At 42.1% G+C, this 20,274-nt stretch overlaps 1 protein-coding gene and 1 long non-coding RNA gene across 3 annotated transcripts in view; one reads left to right on the forward strand and one right to left on the reverse strand.

The window, feature by feature from the left end:
• Epha4 (EPH receptor A4) overlaps nt 1-8,828 on the reverse strand; it is a 134,650-nt gene extending 125,822 nt beyond the window's left edge. For both annotated transcript variants that reach the window (XM_020166169.2, XM_074071831.1), the window contains exons 1-3: nt 8,671-8,828; nt 5,598-5,665; nt 849-1,512 (exon numbers count right to left, since the gene is read on the reverse strand). In XM_020166169.2, coding sequence (XP_020021758.2) covers nt 849-1,512; nt 5,598-5,665; nt 8,671-8,761 — 823 coding nt within the window. In that variant the 5' untranslated portion in view covers nt 8,762-8,828. The remainder of the gene's footprint in view (nt 1-848; nt 1,513-5,597; nt 5,666-8,670) is intronic.
• Nucleotides 8,829-8,990: 162 nt separating this feature from the next.
• On the forward strand, nt 8,991-11,843 carry LOC141422644 (uncharacterized). The gene is made up of 2 exons (XR_012447389.1): nt 8,991-9,834; nt 9,988-11,843. It is a non-coding gene; the product is annotated as an uncharacterized lncRNA (long non-coding RNA).
• The last annotated feature ends 8,431 nt before the right edge of the window (nt 11,844-20,274 follow it).

The raw sequence follows: 20,274 nt of genomic DNA on the forward strand, positions 1-20,274 counted from the left end.
TTCTGACAGAAAGGAGAAATAAGGAAAGAATGAATTGCATACACTGAACTTTGGGTGAGAAAAATCAGTTTAAGTAAGATGATAAATAGTAATTAACAACAAAAAAATACATTATTTTTCAAAAACTCAATAACCGATTGCAATTTACCATTATTGCCTCTGACCACAGATCAAATAAGACTCTCACTAATTCTATTATCATCTCCTAAGAGAAATAAAGAGATCTTTAGTCAAGAGTAATTTCGCTTGGGGACCCTGTCCAGAGAGCGCTCGGGAGAACTGAATGAATGTACGTAAGTGATTGATACGCCCCTGTGTTGGGGCGCTTCCGCACTGGTCTAACAAGGCAGGGGAAAACAGGACTCTTCACATAGCTTTATTGTAATCACTGAGAGGGAACTGGAACAACACCGCAAGCCTAATTTCACATTTAAAACATTCACGCTTATATACTTAAGATAAAAAAGTCACCATCTTTGTCATTTTACCAAGTCTATGGTTAGGGAAACTATGGCTCAAAAATGTGCCCGCCCTCTTTAAGGCTCAATCAAGCCCATTTCTTCAGCTTGTTCATTTGCATTTCAGAGGGTGCATGAAGCCTCTCAGATCTAAGTGCCTGTTAGCAAGTGTGCTTGGCCTTCTGCTGATTACAGCATGTCCTTTATTTTGTCAGTATTAGAAATGTCTTAGCCTTGCCACCTGGAGCTATAGCACTTACTCATTAGACCCCTCGGTCCCAACGCATCCTACAGGGGCTGCTAATTACTGGCTTTACTCCATTTAGTCTCATCCCTGATTTAATTACGTGCACTAAGCCCTAATGAAAAGTACAATATGGCTCCTCTTACCTTGGCATTCTCCATTCTGCTCTTCGTGCCCAGCATTGCATAGGCAGTTGCCAATGGGTACCAGCCATTCACCATCTGCCCCACAGTACATTTTTGGCACATCCTTCTCTTCTGAGTTGTTGACACAGGAGCCTCGAACTTCCACCAGGGAAGAGGTATCTGCCCCCGTGATAGTGTCCGGAAATTGGGCCAGATTGCGAACCGTGAGGGGACACTTCTTGTAGAACACGCGGACTGACACCAGGGCAATGCAGGCCCCCACATCCTGAAAAGCCAGGTAAAACCCCTTTTTGCTCAGCGGTCCTACATCCCGGATCTCGGTGTTGAGCTTCATGATTCTGTCACCAATGTCCACTTGGGTGAAGCTCTCATCAGCCGCGATGGTGTCAATCTTGCCAAATTGGCTTTCTCTGATGAACCGCTCCTTGTCGTTGTCTGATTCATAGTAGTATAGGTTAAATGTCTCCTTGCAAGTCCCCATGACGCCCGGAAGACTGTTGCAGTCCCTCAAGGTGAACTTAATCTCAATGTACACCCTCTGAGCCCCTTCTCGGGTGGTCCAGTCGGTTCTCAGCCAATTATTCTGGCTGGACTCTAGCACGTTACACACTTGGTAGGTTCGGATCGGTGTATTTTTTTCATCCATAATACTCACTTCCTCCCACTGCAAAGACCCAATGGGAATGCATCAGTGACAAAGTCTCATCAGACTGGGATTTGTCAATTCTATTTTACACTCATAGGAGATTTTATTTCGTTCAATAATGAGGAAAACTGCTAAGCACCAATTCTAACAAATAAAGCATCTTACCAGGCAATATTTTATTGAGGAAGTTTTTTTTGTTTTTTTTTTTTTTTCATTGTTTCACTCTTGTGCCTAAAATCCAGAGGTAATGGTGGATTTATTTATTGCTTGTGTGTTCTCAGCAGTTCTTTGTGGTGGTCTAACAACCTCAAATTTACCTATTACAACAGCTACAATTTCAAGTGGCAACAGTTCAAATTTACTCATAAATGAAAAAACCCAGTATGTGTATGGGTTCAACCACTAAACAGAGTGGTGCAAATTAAGGGCAGGAAGAGTCGAGATTGCCAACGGAAGACAATTATCAGTTAATTAGTACTGCTCTTGTCAGAACTTTGCTCCCTAATACCTTAAAAAAAAAGGCAACTGATTTTTTTTTTTTTTTTGGTTTTTTTTTTTGGCACCATCACTGCATCCTGGTTTCAGTAATCCTGGGAAGACAGGATTTATAGTTGGGTTTCTCAAATACACTGTTACATAGTAGAAAATATTTCATGAGCATGTATTCCACTTAAGTTTTTACATGCTCTTATTTTTTAAAAGTAGATGCATAAGTAAAGTGAATACAAGCTTTGCTTCTAACAAATTCATGGATACTGAAAATAAGATAGTCAGTGGTATTTATGACCGATGCCCAAGTAAGAAAATTAAAGGAACACAGAACCATTTTCCTTGCAATCTTCTTCCTACACCCAGATTCTAATGGTGGGACAATCTGAATTTACTCCGGCTAAAGCGGTAACTTCATTCTCAGCATAGCTTTAAAACTAACCCTAAGAGCAGCAAGACAGTGTGTGCTGCTGAGCCCTGGAAGGCAGTTCCCACTTCTTCACTACCATCTCCAGTAACGCAAAGATAGAGATCTGGCATAAATCAGCTCAAGTACTTAACACATGAATATAATTGGGAGAAAAAAGATAGTTAAAAAAAAATTGTATTCTACAATAGCTCTACTAAAGCTCCATTCAATCCAAGGAAGTACATACAATCGTAATGTGTCTTTTAACGGGCTTCCCATGTGTGCATTGGAAAACTATTAATGGAGAGAAATGCTACACAGTGTGAAGGGCCACAGTGTATAAAATTCTCTCTTCCTTTCATCACTACCATTATGAAAGTTGAAACTGGGCGGAGTTAAGTGCCCTGTAAGTGATTAAAATTTCTTTTTATCTAGTAAGCAATAAATCACTAGTCATTTACTTACTTGGGGAAATTCATGTAAATCTAAAAATAGATCCTCACCTACAAAAAGACCTACTTAGCATGATTCTCATCTCAGTACAAAAGGAAAAAGGAAAAACACATTTATCAATGTAAGTGAGTACACAGAGAAGTATCTCCATAGAGGTCACACAGGATAATTCAGTTCTAGTGTGAACTTTCCAACCTGAACTTAATTGTCTAACCACATTGATCAGTTCACCAGAATAATGACATATGTTCCCTTAGCTTTTTATTTTACAAGCAGCACCAGCAACTCCACATACTCCTAAAGTGAACACTGCCTAGAAATTAGCTATTTGCTACAACGCTGTCTGTCATCAAAAGCTGGAGTTCCCACTAGTCTCAAGTTCTGCCTAGCGGTTCTTATGGACAAGTGGAGTTGTTTTAGATTGTACTCACTGGGATGGTTTATCAAAATAACACCCGTAACAATAAGTAAATATCGTTATCAGACAACTACATAAGTTGCCAAAAAAGATGTGAAATGTTCTAACTGTTAAGTAGAGATTTTAAAATAGCAAAAGACTCCATATGCTTTTACCCTCAGCTAGAAAGAACTTTTTAAAGGCAATCCATCCCTAGTTGATGGATGATACTCAGCTTGAAAATTTTTCTTTGGGCTGGTGACTTGGCTTAAGTGGTAGAGCGACTGCCTAGCAAGCACAAGGTCCTGAATTCAACCCCCAAATACCAAAAAAGAAAAAAAAAAATCTAGTGATCAATGAAACTTTATAATTTGACAGTTTCTCAGTAGCAGCTGTCTTGGAATGACTAATTCTGTTGCACACTAATAAAATTTCATTTTCAACCTCTTATAATAATACTTGAAATGTTATATGCCTAATATTTAATGAGGAAAAACTGCCTACATAGAATGTTCAGGGTTTTATACTGTAAATGTACATAAGATTTTTTTTTGTAGGCTTCAAGACAACTAAAAGAAGTTTTGTGTCTAGAAAGTGACCAGGTGATCGTTCATCCATTCTGGAGAAAAGAAAGATCTCTGCAACATATTAAATTACAATAAAAGCTTCCCAGAAACTAAATAGACTATAGACTGTACTCTCAAACATGTCACTCCTTGGTTTTATGTAGGTCACGTGGATATTTAGTGAAACAAGTTAGGTTCAAAATCATTCTGGTTGTATTCTCCCTTCAAACTTAAGAGCAGTCAATAAGAAAAATAAGGACTGTTAAATTTATTAATACAAGTAGATACTCCACCTTTAATTTTGCTGGCAGTTGTAATACATTCTAATTCCTGGTGTAGCCTGGGAAAGCCTCGCCAGAATCAGTGACCTTTCCAGGGTATAGGATTAACAAGGAGCCTGACTCTCACCAAGATAAAGCTGTACCTTTCTTCACATTCAAAGGATGAGGGCAATTGCCTGCAATCAACAGTGAATACAACCTGTCTACACTGCCAGAGGCCTGCCAATCATGCTCTCCCTTTAAAAAAAAAAAAAATGGTTTGGGAGCTAGATTAGAATTTTTCAGCAAAGACCAAACCAACAGCAGGTAGTCAAGTTCAGACAGAAAAACAGGAAGGCAGGACAAGCTCCATTTTATTTCACAGGGATTAAAGTAGCTATTTTAAGTCTTCATTTTTATGACTATTTTCTTGCCCAGTATTATTTGAGACATATCTTCTATAATAGTTTCTATGAATCTTTATCTTCCTAGGCCTGTATTATTTATTCTGTTGTTAAGTGTGGAGTGAAAATCACGGTGGGTGCTGGCATTACAATTTTTGCCTGATAAAGACTCCTAATATTTTTATTTCCATTATTTATAATCAAAGGACTCAATCATAAACTATCAAGCATGTGATGTTTAGATGATTTCCTTAATTTTTAAAGGATGTGAGAGTTATTTCAATTTGGCAGAAGTCAAGAGTTACATGTTGTACTGATTTCCTTCCAAAGCTGATTCATTCTGACCTGCTATTGTGGGGGATGGGAGAATGTAGTCATTGAGGAGTATCATTGCTTGAATCTTCCAATAGAGGTACTCATGGAGAGTGCTAAGGCTCTAGAAGAAATGAACAAAGATGAACTCTGTCATACTTTCTAACCAAGCCTCTCTACCCTCCAAAGATCCAGATTCTGAATGCTTAAACTTTCCATGTTTAACACCAATAATGCACCAGGTTTTTGTTTTGTTTTGTTGCGTTATAGAAGGCCCCTGGCACAAGTTTACAAGGTTTTCCCTTAGCCTGCAAAAAAGAGCAGCTAGCTGATTTAGGGTTGTGACAGCCAAGTAAGGAGCATCCCTGCTGCTTATATAGGTACAATTAGAGATGTTTGCTCTCTGGTATCTTTATTTATTCATTTTCCTCATCTGGAAGCAGAACAATTGCTCTAAAATTAACCCCGTCAGGACTTCATGGCCATCACAGTAATAGGCATAAATTCTAATTTGGTCCCCAGATCATATTTCTTGTCAGTATTTTAGTTTTAAATAGGCATCTAAGTCTATGCCTCCACCAATCTCCTAATTTTGAAACCCCTTTCTGCCCTTTTGGTTTCTAGTTCTTCCATGACAGAGCTATCCAAAGGGAGTATAGGATTTCTCCAACAAAGCGTAATTCACTTCATAGGCCATAGCGGAAATCTGACCCCCTCACCACAATCACCAATCAAGCCGTTAGGACTCTCAGAAAGTTGTTAATCACTCCTTTTTTTTTTACCCTTTGCATCAGAGAGCAGCTCAGAACTTACCCCTCCTTCCAGAGGGCTTGCTATCCACCCAAGTTCTCCCTGAACGGATCTGGAATCCAATAATGTAACTGCAAAAAAGCAAAGGAAAATAGATTAATTTCCAATTGTAAAAAAAGCCAATAATACAAAAACCATTTGCCTGAGCGTTTCCATATGCTCAGAGGGTACGCATATCCACTCTGATCAAAACCTAAACTTGGTCTCACTTATGTAAATAATCATTACTCACTTGATCTTCTCCCCTCTTTAAATCTGCAGGTTCTTATTTATTTAACTTGGTTAGCATTTAAAAATTCCATCCCCGGGCTGAGTTGATTCATTTTCTAAAAAGGATGAATAGAGAATCTCAAGTACAATTCAAAAAAATAAATATATCAATGTATGGCAGTAAGGCTGGAGAGCGAAATTTGCATTCATCTCTGTCTGGTATCTACCAGAAGTATTTGTTTTTGCAAGCTTCAGGTGACCGTATAACTCTTCATCCCGGAGACATTCACAAGTGAATTCTACCAGAGTATCCAAAAGGGTCGTGAAAAAGGCTCTCTCCCGCCTCCCACCCACCTACCACACAAATAGTCCCGGGATGAGACATCCGCTGCTTTTTTAAATATCAAAGTTTAAGAAAGGGGAAAGCCAGACGTGGAGAATTAGGATGCAAATTCACTAAAGTGCTCTCCCTTTCTCTGGTCTGGCTGAGGACAGTCGGAGATGCGTCCTCCACCCCCGGAGGAAATCACTGGTTTGAATTTTAGGTATGGAGTGCTGCCCAATGGATTTGGCCTGCTGGTGCTACACCTAACAGAGTGCCTCGAAGCTTGGTGGGGGAGGGCGCCTACAGAGCTGCCGTACCCTGCTCAGGCTGGACTAGGGCTAGGTATCGACGACATTGAAAGGGACGCAATGATTCGAGACCTCTACACACTCCCTTTCCCACCACGATCTGCAGGCCTGGGGGTCGAAAAGCCCATCTCAAAGGAACCACTGGGTTAATTTGGTCTGCGAGGCTGGCTCTTCAGACTGGGGGAGGGGTGGGAATAGAAAGTCTCCCCCCCTTTCTCTTCTGTACCCAACTCCCAGTTCACCACAGGTCCCTGAATTCCAACCACTTCCCCTCTCCTTTCACCCCCCAAGTCAAGGGAGTTAAAAATCAGTCTCTTTTCCCTCATTTTCCTGAGGATCTTAAATTCCTGGGGTGTGTTAATTATTTTAAAATGTAGAGCCTTCTCTGGGTCGCTCCCGCCTGGAGTTGCACTCCCCCTCGGCCCCCTCCCCCACCCATTCTGTCTTCTTGGTCCCTAGAGAAAAGCCCGATACATCCATTTGGATTTATGTAAGGTGGATTAGGGGCACAAAGGGAACAATAAGACCCAATTTACAAAAAAAGGGAGGGAGTAGAAAGGGAGGGTAAGAGGGAGAAAAGAAACGTGATGGGAGTAAAAAGTGACCAAACGGATTTTTAAGGGGGGAAGGGGACGCCCCCACCCTTTTCAACGCGAGTCTAACAGCTCCATCAGCGCCTTTTTGTCTAGCCCCCAAGTTTTGCTTCCAAATAAAAAGGAAAGAAAAAAAAAAGTAAAGATAAAGAAAACAGACCCTACGTCTGGGGCGAGAGGTCTTAGGGGACGTCCTAACAAGTGTGCCAAGTCTACGGGGTCCACGATTCCGCTCAAAGAAACGACCCTAGGGACTAAGAGGCGGCGGCCGAGATGGCAACCCAAACTACGTCCGAAGGAGCGGGGAGGTCGAGAGGACGAGAGAGCGACCCTTGTCTCCCAAACAGTGTCTGTGGGCAGGTGTAACACTGTCTCCGAGCTTTTGCTCTGTAGAGCGCTGGGTACCGCTGCCCAGGCAAGGCTAAGTTGGTTTTTGGCTCCCTCCTTCGGAACAGAGAAAATGATAGATTGCACAGGGAAGGGTGGATGGACGGATGCCTGGGGAGACCGAGAATAGATAGATGGATGGATAGTTAGATGGATGGATGGATGGATGTGGGTAGGAGAAAGAGTCGACAAGAGAGATGCAAGGCTAATGCACGCAGGTTGAAGCAAGAACATACACCGGAGCCCAAGCACACACCCTCGGGGCCCTCGCGCACGGACACAACTCGTCTGCGTCCACGCAGGGACCCGCGCCACACAAGCATTTGTGCGCGCGCACAGACACACACGCACACACACACATGCTCACACAAGCTAGCCTCTTTCTGGGCCCATCAGAAACTAAATAGTCACCATCTCTTCCTTCACCCCCAACACAGACACACAGGCACATACAAGCCTTCCAGAAGGTCCAAATAGATGAACAGAAAACAGTGCCCAAATGGGTCCCGTCGGTCACGCATGTTCCCTCTAAACTAGCCCAGTGTACTATTCTGGGGCGAAAAGGGAAAATTTGACCCTGCTCAACTCGCCGGCTGGTTCCCCAGGTTTACCAGGTAATCCGAGGGGCCTGGGACCCCCTAGGTCGGCGATCGCACCCAGGGACTCGAGGCCCGCGGGAGAGAAAGGTGTCTGAGGCCCGAGTGCAAGAAACCAGGTCACTGGCACCCGGCGCCACGACCGCAGCGCCGCAGAGGCCGGGCAGCCAGGTCCCGGGAAGCGCAGAGCTCGGAAACTTTGCAGAAACGGGAGCTCGGAAGGCTTTCACCAGAGCACGGGAGCGCTAAGCCCTCGCTGAGCTCCAGGCTGGCGTTTCCCCCTCGCCTAGGCTGGTGATGGGGAGGACTTGGTCCACAATTTTTTGTTTTGTTTTGTTTTGTTTTCAAATGCTGGCGTCGGCCCCGGTGCATCCCCTCGAGCCGGCCTTGCCGGAGGATGTTGATAAACTTTGGCCTTTCGCTACAAACTTGGACAGACTGGCCGCTTGCACGGGTCACTGCCTCGGGGCAGACTACCTAGCGGTTCTCCACCTCCCCTTTGCTGATCCACTCGCCCCAGCACCCTTCTCCGGAGTCAGGACGCACAGCTCACGCCAGGCTCCCCCCATACCCACGGGCCCCGCGCTCGCGAAGACCATTCATCCGCGGATTGTCCCCTCTCTGTCCCCGACCTCAGAAAGCCTGCCTTGTTCTTACCTTCATTCGCGGGGTATACTCTAGAACCGGTGACAGCGTCGCAAATCCCAAAGAGAAACGAAAAGAGGACGAAATAGAAAATCCCAGCCATGGTTCGAGGGTGCCAACGCTGCTCCTACCGCTTCTATCCCAGTGGAATAAATGCTTAAGTTAGGAGTGCAGCAGGCTGAAAGACATTGCCAAGAGGGTGGGCCCAGCCCGTGACGTGCGCCCGCCAGTCCCGAGCCCGCGGCCAATGGCGGCGTCAGCGAGCGGCCTCGGCCCCGCCCCCATCGCGCCGAGCCCGACCCGAGGTTCCGCCCCCTCCTGGCTCCGTGGGGCGCACGGTCTCTGGGGGCTCGAGCTGCAGAGCTGCGCTTGGTCCTTGCCCGGGCCAGAGCGATCCGGCCAGGTCTGCAAACACCTTCTCGGTGCCCGAGCCCTGGGACGGCTGAGGGAGCTTCGAAAGGCTGTGAATTGACTGCACGGCACCCGAAAAAATGTTAGCAACCTTTTGTCCCCCCCCCAACGGGCCGTTCGAAGTGGAGGAAAAGGCTCCTATTGAAATAAGTGTGAAGTTGACCTGCACCTTTGCTGTGACCCCTTTCCGAGGGTGGACGGGTCGGCGTCCCGCCAGCACCAGCTGGGGGTGGACGCTCACTCCCGAGCGCTGCCACTGCCACCCTCTGCTTCTTTGCCCTGTTTCGTGTCTTTATGGTGCTTCCCCGTCTGAAATGCTTTTGGGGGACTTCCGTGGATTGATGTCTCGTTTATTCCCTGGCTCCCCAAGCCTCCTTAGAAAGCTGGAACGGTAGTCGTCTCCAACGTCCAGCCCGCAGCAGAGCTCAGTCACTGTCCCCAGAGACTAAACGAATGACTTTCTAGCATCGGGAAGTCCTCCTTGGCCCAGTCCCGGCGTTCACACCGAACCTCTCGCCCTGGTCCCGGGAGAGAATTCCCACCGCAGGAAAACATCGATATGGCCCTGACTACCGGGCACCAAGCGTGTGTTTTCCGAGGGGAGTCCCAGGAACCGGGCCTAGCAATTCAGGACACAAAGGAGCAGAAGCGAAGGGCTTGAGTGCGAGTGCGAGGACCTACAGCTGTGCAGCAACGCTAGCCGAGACGCCGAAGCTCCCGGGACTGGCGGCTGCGGCTTTGCTCTCTGACAGGTCCCCTGCGCAGGTCGGGACGGCCATCCCTGTCCTAGGGGACAAGGGTGAGCGGCCAGACCGGCAGATTCCGGCCCGGTCGCGCCTGCCCGGAGTCCTGGGTGTCAATGTCGATCACCCGGGGGCGATGGCACCATCGTCCCATTGTCTGTCCCCTGATCCTCAGGCCACTAGCTCAGCCATCTGAGCGCCAGCCCGCGACACCAGCTCTGCCAGCTGCCCTGGGACCAGCCACCGACGCAACTCGGAGTCTTTTTCCCGGGCGTTTGAATGCGCCGAGATTCTGGACGACGAGCCTCCCCTCCTCCTCCCAGGCCGCCCCTCCTCGGCTGGGCCGGCTCTCCTCCCGAGGCTGGGTCCCAGCGGGAGCGCGTCGGCGGGGAGGTGCCGCGCGTTTCCAGCCCCCGCCGCGGTTCTTCGTGAACCAACCGCGCCACCTGCCGGCCAGTCGGGAGCAAGGGTGAGCGGACAAAGACCCGCAGGGAGGTGGTACGTGCGGGCGGGCTCTGTTCTTATCCACCTGTCCGTGCCCCTCACTCTCAGGCCACTCTGCGGTGCGGTGGCAGGTGCAATCGGGAGATCCAGGAAGTCTTGTCTCTCTTCCCGCCACCGAGATTGCCAAAGATGGTTTTGGAAAGGGTTTCAAGGGGAAACTTCGCAGTCGACCTTCGAGGGGGGTTGCATGAGTAGCTGCTCTTCCGAAAACCCGAATCGGAGATGAATGCCGAGCGGAGAGGGGCGGTGTGGAGAGAACAGATCGCACGTCCCTGGACGCCGTTCCAGTTCACCGGTCTCGGCAGCTGATCGCGTAACCACCGACGGCTCCACAGCTGCCCTGGTTTCTCTGGCAAACTCGGACCTTGGCTAATAACGCCGGCAACTTCTACATACAAGTGCGCTAGGCCAGGCTATGGGGTGGTAGCTGAGACAGCCGGTGGCCTAGAGGGACAGCTTGTGTGGCTCCTGGCGATTTTCCCTCCTCGGTGAAACCCCAGTGAAATGTTACTGCCCAGGGAAGTGGATTTTAGTTATTGTAGCACCTGATTTTACCCAAGTAAAAAGGAGCGGGAGGGGACTGTACAGCCGAGATATATATGCGTGCGCGGATAAATTATTTAAAAGAACTGCACTAAATCCTTTAAGGAATGCATTTCTATGTTCTTTCATGTGTCTTTCCGAGTTTTACAGGAAAAGAAGATGAATATTGGTCCCTGGCATTTGGCACACAGATTCAAAAGAGAAAAGAGCAATCCGAATTCTGTTTGAAACGTTTTTAAACAATAGATAGATGCCCGTTGCCTCTCTGCAGGAGCCTGAGTGTTGTATGTATCTGCGGTTGAAATAGAAAACTGACTGCCTGCGTCATTAAAAACAGACAGCAAAATTCCTAAAACGCGTACCACTCCCCAGACGCACACTGAATATTGAACATCTTTTCCTGCCATGACTTCGCTAAAGCAAGGTGTTAGCTACAGTACATTCATGGGTTCCCCCCTTTTTTTCTATTTTTCATTTCAGGCCTCAAGGAGCCCCACAGTCAGGAGAACCAAGAAGCAGGGATGCTAATTGGGGAAAGCTTCTCTGTAATACCCTGTGCAGCTTTCCTGCAGATGAGGGATGAGCCACTGGCACCTATGGGGATCCCTTCTGCTCATCGGGACTATCTACAACAAAAATGTTCCACTCCAACCAACAGGATTCCTTCTAAAATAGGGCAAAAATGAAAACAGAATAGTGGCCCTGGTCCATCATCACTGAAAAACCTACTCCCCCATGTCCCCCCATAATCCCAAAACACCCTGGAGTTTTCCAATATCCAGTGGAGCCATATGCATTCAAGAGAATGCCAAAAGTAACTAAAATCACCTCCTTTTAAAGTAAAATAGCTTGACTTATTAGAGCAAAATGAGTTCCTTCTATTGTAAGAATTCAGGGATACTTTGAGTTCATTCACTAAGGGGCATGTCAAAATACACTAGCTAAGAAGCATAATGAAGAATAAATAAAAAATTTGAAATTTTTGATATAGTTTTGCTTTTTTGTCCATTGCCTACCACAAAGACTTGAGCTGCAAAGTATGTCATAAATGCTAAACTGAATTAAGTTTGGATTTCAAAGGTACTTCTAATCTGTGAAAGACATTTTTAAACAGCACCAAGAATCCCAGGGTTTGCACCTGTAAGTGGAGGGCCAGTTTCACCAAAGGAGAAAAGAGCTTCTCTTTTGACCTGTGAGCACATAAGCAATGAATAGTGTATGGAAGACTAAAGAGAGGGTGAAGACGAGAATATGATTCCCCTCTGTCTTTTCCTGGACACTGTGACAGATTTTCCTAGCTAGTTTAGCCAGACTTCCCTGGATGTCAGTCTTTATATCAATAAAATGGAGCATGTCCACAGTGTTTCCATGATAGCTATCATTTCAATTCAGATGTCCCTGATTTAATATACTAGCTGGACTTTTGCTGACTGTATGTCTTTGAATAAGTTACTTAACCCCTCTGAGATTTGGCTTTCTCATCTGAAAATTATAAACAGTTACATTATATGATTTTTCTAAATATTGAATGATTTTTATACAGCACACTGTATAAAGCATATGGCATGTAGTAAACAGCTATTATTACTCTTAAGTAACATTTCATTAGTAATTATTAATAATATTATTAAATGTGAAATCATTTATTCTGCTTGAATCTTTCCTTGTACCAGGAAATCAAACACTGTGATTTGCCTTTTGAGGTTCATGAGAAAAGCATACTTTATTTTACTAACTTCTGGAATAGAAGGGGAAATAAATTCTAATTTCTTCCCTTCTTTCATTGTTGATTTATGAATGCTTAACTTCCAACTTTTATATGCTTGGATGCTTCACCTGGATTTGAATTTAGGGATTGTATCTATCTTCGAATGCAATAGTTGCAAAAACAATTAAGTGAAGCAAGCAGTGAGGAACCAAAAGTTCCCCAAGCAGTTGGTAGTGGTAACCAAACTCCATGGAATGAAATCTCTATCTTTGCTGGAAAACATAGCTACCACACAAACATAATAATCTGAAACAACATTTGGTGGACTTTCTGCCTCCTTCAGGAATGCCAGTTAGAGATTTCATCCTTTGATGCTGTTTCTTATACAAATAAGCAAGACTCTTATCAGCCTTTTACACATGAGTGGGAAAGATCACCACAGAGCTCATGTCTTGATGGAACAAGTAGGGAAGAGAGGGAGACACAGAAGGAGACCTTTGGAGCCACTGAGCAGGGAAAAGCTGACAGGAAGGTTGGAGAACTCAAGTGATAACTTTGCTTGAATTTTATCCTGTTCTAACCAATAGTTCTCAAGTGCCATCTATGTATCAAACACTACATTTTTAAGATATGATGAGTTTCTTCTCAGTCTTGACAGTGCAAGACACTCAATCCTTGGGTATGTGGGAGATAGTAGAAGCCATCAGGAAATTTTCCTTCTTCTGGGGCAGGAGAGGAAGGTGGACAGACCTCTAGTGCTGTTTACCTCAGATCTAGATCCCTTGAGCTAACATTTTGCAGAGACAGTGAGTTTTTCTAGACAATTTATTGGGTTGCATTGTGACCACGAGTTAAACATGAGAACTAGTTTGTTTTCAGATGTGAAAAGCATGCCCCAAAAGAAATATAAAATGCCCTTTTCTTGGAACCTTTCACTACAACACTGTAACATAGGGTTCACTTATTCTAACTCAAAATGTGAAGATAAAGCTATAAGCTACAGTTATTAAAATATTTTAGCTATTAATACTTTAATATTTAATAGCTATGCTGATTTACAGTTATTAAAAGAGCTTCTGGAATTACAGTTGTTTTATGATGAAAAACTAATGATTATATATGTGAGTAACATAAAGCTAGCACACTTTTTTAAGCTACTTTTAAGAGAGGAATAATTATCTGGTTGGAGCACCAATTTATGGAAGTACTATAACAGCTCCCTTCCCTCTTTTTTCTCTCTGAACAACAATGTGCTATTGCAATGAAATTCTGTAAGAACGTAATATGACCATGAACATAACTTATGATTATTACATAATGAGAATATAAATTTGGATCCCTAACTTTCCCTTTCCCCCATAGTCTAAATCATTTACGTTCCAAACATGTATTTTATAATCTCAAAAGATCTCTGAATATTCTAAAGGTGTCTAAAGTGGCAGACAATATATTTATGTATGATATAAATCCTTTAAGTGCTTACTTAGATAATGAAATTATATAAGTTCACTTCTAGAAAAAATATTACTTTTGAAATTATATTTATACTTCATTTCTTTAATGTAACCATTCATGCAAATACATAAATAAGAATAGCCTTTTCCCTACAAAAGAATATGCCTTTTGACCATTCATTCAAAAAGAGTAAACAAGAAACTTGGTTAAAACTCTAAGAAACGTAGCATAGTTTTTTCCCTGGATTATATACTACTTGAGCTCCTTTGTAAGTTAATGAACATTTAATAAAATCAGTTTAACCTAAAGTTGATCTCTATGGAAAGAAACATAGGAGTGAAATGCATAAACATAGTTGTTTGGAGTTGGCATCATTTGTGGTTGTTTCTGGACATAGAATGTTTTAAAATAATAAAGAATTCATAGAAGTCTTTCTTAGGAGTCTGTGGACAAACATATACAATTTTTAAATGTCCTGAGCAGTCCTCTTACACTTAGTGGAATCTCTTTCTCTTAGACCTTAACTATGTCTGCACAAACAAACTAGCTTAATTCAAGCAAACAATGAGTGATTTGAAGTAGGCAGGTACAAAGAAATTCAGTTAGTAATGGATCATTAGACTCCAACTGACATTTAAAGTATATCAATTCAACCATTTGTTTTTCTTCAAATTCAGCACTGCATATGTATAGGTCCCAGTTCTCTTTTTGCTGGGCAAGGAAGCAGTTAAAAATTGAGCACTAAAATGCACTGGATGAGATACTCATGTCATTTATTATTGAAATTTGTAGCTCTGTATAAAAGCAGCATTTTCTGAAGAGCTCCCTGGACCAGCTTTAACTTTATTGGGGACTGGGTTGCTCCAGCTTGAGGTAAATTGTTGTCCTATATGGAATATTTATACATGATTAATATTACAGAATTTACCTCCCAAGATTTAACACTTCACCTTGACATTCAGAATTAACATGGGATAAAATACACATAACCGCAAGTTTCTGTCACCCTCATCTCTCACAACTCTGAACCAACACATGCACAGATGAGAGGAGAGAGTTCAAGGAACTTAAGAGTAAGGTCCCATCATTGTGACTTCACCTTGTCTGTTTATATTACATTAGACACCTATCAGAGGTAATTGAACATCGGCAGGAAATTAATCAAGTCTGTTCCATTAAATGGTCAGTTTACTGCGGCTTAGAAAAGCCGGGCCTCATTTCCTCTGTGTGTCTCATTATGTTCTCATCTGAAACTTTTATAGTTTTTACTCGGGTTGTTGCAATTTAAAATACTTTGATAAATGCCCACTGGTGTCCATACTGCTTAGCAAGTGAAGTTGTTCAGTGAGCTGAATTTGCATTGCAGAATCACTGCAAAGATAGAAATCACTGAACTGCAGGTCCTGAGCAAATTCAGGATGCTCCAGGTCTTCTTCCTTGCAGCTTTCTTGTGTCACTTTCCATGGGATATTTAAGTGTTATGGATATGCATCTCCTTACAAACCTGGACACTTGTTTTAAAAATTGGACTTAGATTAGCCAGCTTTAAAGTCTTTCACATGGTTAAGGATCACTGTGGTTCAGCTAGATCTGGAAAGGTCTGTACTTCAAACCTCCCTCTTGCTGTCTTCTGGTTTAATTTGCTCAGCTCTGTTTTTGCCATGTCCACCTACACACAGCTGTCCATCTCGCCCAAACCTTTTTGCTGTCAGTCGAGTGACAGCCTTTGATGGAAGCTTTGTGTGCCAAGACCTCTTGAGGCCAAGCACTACATTTAGATGGAAAAAGGTGTGGGCGATGGAACACAAGGGATTCTTCCAAGGCTGGGGTGAGAGATGGCTGGTGGGAGGGCTCTGGTGCTGAGCACCTTCTGAAACCACTTTCTCAAGCACACGCCAAAATGCAAACACATATAGCAGACCCACATCTGCAGCCCAGCACCACTGTAATGTTAAATCTCCCCAGGAAGTCAACATTCCAAGGCTCAAAGGGCAAAGAAAAAAGCATCTTCTGTGCTTTTTACAGAGGGTGGTGACCAAGAATAGCCCTGGTTTCTCTGCTAGTGTGAGTGGTCAGATGTGTCTTGCTTTCCCTTTCTTGGATTCCCTGATTCTTAGCTGACCTGTAAGTACTCACATCTCTTCCTAAAATTACTTGGGAACATTTGTTTTTGCTAATTGGAGTACCTGCAGAAATGTTCTGCTTATGATTTTATACAGATTTTATCCTCTATGATTTTTTTTTGTCTTAATACTGGAAGGAGATTGCATCCTATGACAAGAAGTCATGCCATTGAAACATCTTTATTTGTATAGTAGAAGACTTCTTTGAGAAATCAGATAGGTCATTAGCACAAATTAGACTTTGATTTCTAGAAAAAGAGCCTGAGTTAAGACGAAGACCTTCTTTTAATTACTTTTTTTAATTTGATGCTATCTGTATTCTGATTATAGAGACTCTGAAACTTGACTTCATATTTCTGAACAGCTAATGTTTAGGACTTTTAATTAAAGTGTCCCAAGTTTATGCTAAAATAGCCAGGGGCTCTGATATTTTCTAAAAATAATTTAATTTTCATCTCGTGGCTAGACAGAAAATACATTTGTTTCTAATTCAGTTAAGGTACATGTCACTTAAAAGAGCTAATACATTTTAACTTGATAATGTACTAAAACTACATTTAGGTTAGTTATGCTCATTTTACCCTTATTGTAAATAAAAATATTTTTATTTTTGTTTTATTGGAGATAAGAAGTCATGAAAGTAAATGTTGAGAATGGTAAAGTTTGAGTATTACAGTTTATCTTTCTATATGTGTTACTTGTTTTTCTGTGTGTCTAGGAACACTGTCTTTTGAAACAACTGGTTCTCTCATCTAGACAGGCAAAAGGCAAGGGATGATTATTCAGGAGCAAAAGTGTAACCAATAAACCTGAGCAAATAACTTTACAGCCCTGGAGCTTATTTGGGATGTTAACACAGATGCTTGGCAAATCCATGGGGAATGTTTGGCAAATGTTTGCTTCCCCAGTACCTTAAAAAATTTGTTGAGTGTAAAGCTAATAATTACCAAGAAAATAATTTTGTGGCTTGCTTTTTTTTTGAACCCTGCCAATCTTCAAAAACAGTGCTTCCTTTTTCTACTTTGTATAAAAATAGGAAAAGGTCTAAGAAATATAAAGAATTGTGGGACTTTATGTGTATATACACACACACGCACCCCTAGGACAGAAGAATTGCAAAGACAGTAAGGCCTTTAAAAATTAAAATTAAGGCTACGTTATTGATTATTTTCAGTTTACACAGATTCTTCTTCAAAGATAACTTACCTATTTATAATTCTGTAATCTGTGGCTCTTCATGTTCTAATAAAACACACATGCATAATTTAAATCTAGTATCACTTAGAGTTCAACTTTTTTGACAGTTGATTCATTTTCAAAATGACAAAACTGGTGAGAACAGTACTGGGATTTAAGATTTTAACACTCTGGAAACCCACAATAAATTACCCTTAGTTGCAGATGAAAATAGGCTTTTGGGAAAATGTCTTCTTAATATCATAACACCAAGGATAATATTGGTTTAGAAATCAATTTGGATTGCTTTGGTGTATTCAATACAAAGTATAGCCAGAGGTTATCTGTACAAATGTCACGCATCCACATGTGTGCACACACAGGGATGAAGTCACACAAACCTCAAAGTATTCTGTGGAAGTCAATAAGGTTTGTCATTTTCAAAGAATATGCCTTCTGTACAATATTTAATGCAATTTATATGGAGGATACAGAAGGATGGTTGATTGTTAAAGGAAAGTCAAACTTCTTAAAAGATCAACACCTCTATAAAATTGCCTCTTTAAACCTCAAAATAAATAATCGATTTTCTCTGTTAAGTCCTTATTATTGAACTTCTCTTTAATTCACTTTTTTCTTCATTGGAAACATACATTTTCCCATGTATATTGAATTAGTAATTTGGTAAATAACAACCACAAGCACTAAATTTCATTGTGAAGGGGCGTTTCTCTTCTCATCATAAATGATGGGGTTGTTACTGACCCATGCATCATAACTGAACTAGATGATGGTGAAAAATTTCCCCAAGCTTGGAAGGTTTACTTCTTTTCTGCAGTTGCATGGATTTGCATTGACTTTCCTTACAGGCCTATTTATTGCAGCTATTTGGGAAATAAATGCAGATTTCCACACAATTGCTGTCCTGCTGCCACGCCAAGTAAATGGTCTTGTGTTGTAACATACCGGACAAGTGTCCTCACTTCTGTAAACATTTCCTGGCATCTCTGCAGTCAACTTTTCATTTCAGGAACTTGAAGATGGTCCCCAAAGCCAAAACATTTGCTTCTTTCTTCAAGCTATGTATTTGCCCCCATGAAAGAGGGGGAAAAAGGACATAAATCCTCACATAAACACAGCAGCTTAGGCGGTGGTTAGCAACTGTGCTGCAAAGTTTGATGGCTTTGAAGATTCAAATTGGTGACTAAAATGAAGATTAGAGAAACTAGTGCTTGTAAATTTTTGCCCTTCTCACTTTTTCTTTACAAATATTGTCAAAAATTTTGTATGAAATATTGTGTAAAAAATTTTGTCAAAAATATTGTAAAAAAATCTATTTCTTTATGAATATAGGATAATAGAGTCATATACAGATTTAAAATTGGCAGTTGTGACCATTTGAGAGAGTGTTGATTGCTCAAGACACATGATCTGTAACTTTACTGAGACCTACATTTGAAATATGTGCTGTAAGGCTAAGACAGAGGAAGGAGTCATTAAAAACTCTAGGTGACTATTTGGAATCAGCCTCATCTCAGCTCTTATGTGCCCGCCTCATCTCTCACCTGAGAGTTCTCTTTTCACTTTACATCCTACAAGGCAACTGCATGCCTATGTGAAAGCTTCACTTCTTCATCAGTAAAATGGACTAATAACCCATAATATGCATCTCAGGAGAGCATGTCACCGAAGTTCACTGAAATACTTTACATGTGGCCATAACAGCTGGCCTGTCACAGAGTAGTTGTTTTCTGCTAGTGTTACTCTACCTTAATTTCTTGTTCAGTGGATGAGGGCATAGATACTGGTGCTAAACCATTTGTTTTCAATTGGATTCTACATTTGTATTATTTAATTGAAAGATATTTTTAAAGAGCCTCCAAAGTTGCTTTTCTACAGAAGAATACTGTTTGCATTTGTTTAGTTTTATTTCTTCTATTGTAATTGTATTTATACTTGTATATATTTTGGGGGTACAAAGTGCTGTTATGGTTTATGAATACTACATGCAGTAATTGAGTCAAGCTAGTTAATATGGGTATCACCTCAAATATGTATCATTTTTTCTTATGAGAACATTTGAAAGGTACTCTCAGTAATTTTGAAATGCATAACATACTATTATCAACAATATTCACAACACTGTGCAATAGATTTCAAAATAAAACCTATTTATTCTTGCTCTCTGAGATTTCACAGCCTTTCTCCAACATCTCCCCATTCCTCCTACCCCAAGCCTCTGCAGCCAACCTTCTGCTCCATGCTTCTTCCAGTGAGATTGTCTCAGATTCCACATGCAAGTGAGGACATGATATTTGTCTCTCTGTGTTGGACTTATTTCAGTTAGCGTAATGATCCCCAAATTCATTCACGTTGTGCAAATGATAGAATTTCCTTCTTTTTAAAGACTGAATAGTATTCCATACACACACACACACACACACACGCACAACATGTTTTTTTTTTAACAATTCATGGAAACTGTGGTTGAGTTTAATACATTGACTTAGCTGTTGTTACTAGTGTCAATACCCAGAAGTGGGATTGCTGGATCATACGGTAGATGTTTTGTTTTGTGAGGGAACTCCATCATATTTTCTAAAGTGCCTGTAGTAATTCACATTCTCATCCACAGTATGCAAGGGCTCTTCCTCCACATTGTCATCGGTATTGTACCTGGAGACAGATGCACCGCTGATCCACAAGGAATCCTCTTCTGTGTACTCTCTCTTACAGATATTAATCTATTCTCATACTTAGATATTTTAAATGCTAAGCTTCATCTGTTGCAGAATGAATGCATGAAAATATGCACACACAAGCTGCTGTTTTGCTTGACTGTCACAAAGTATGAGCTATAAACTTCTTTCCTATATGCGACATTTACATTAAATACAGGCTTCAGTCAAATTGCTCTCCCCTCAACACAGATGATACAATTTCAATTAATGGA

Source organism: Castor canadensis, chromosome 4, assembly GCF_047511655.1.
Source record: "Castor canadensis chromosome 4, mCasCan1.hap1v2, whole genome shotgun sequence".
Lineage (NCBI taxonomy): Eukaryota > Metazoa > Chordata > Mammalia > Rodentia > Castoridae > Castor > Castor canadensis.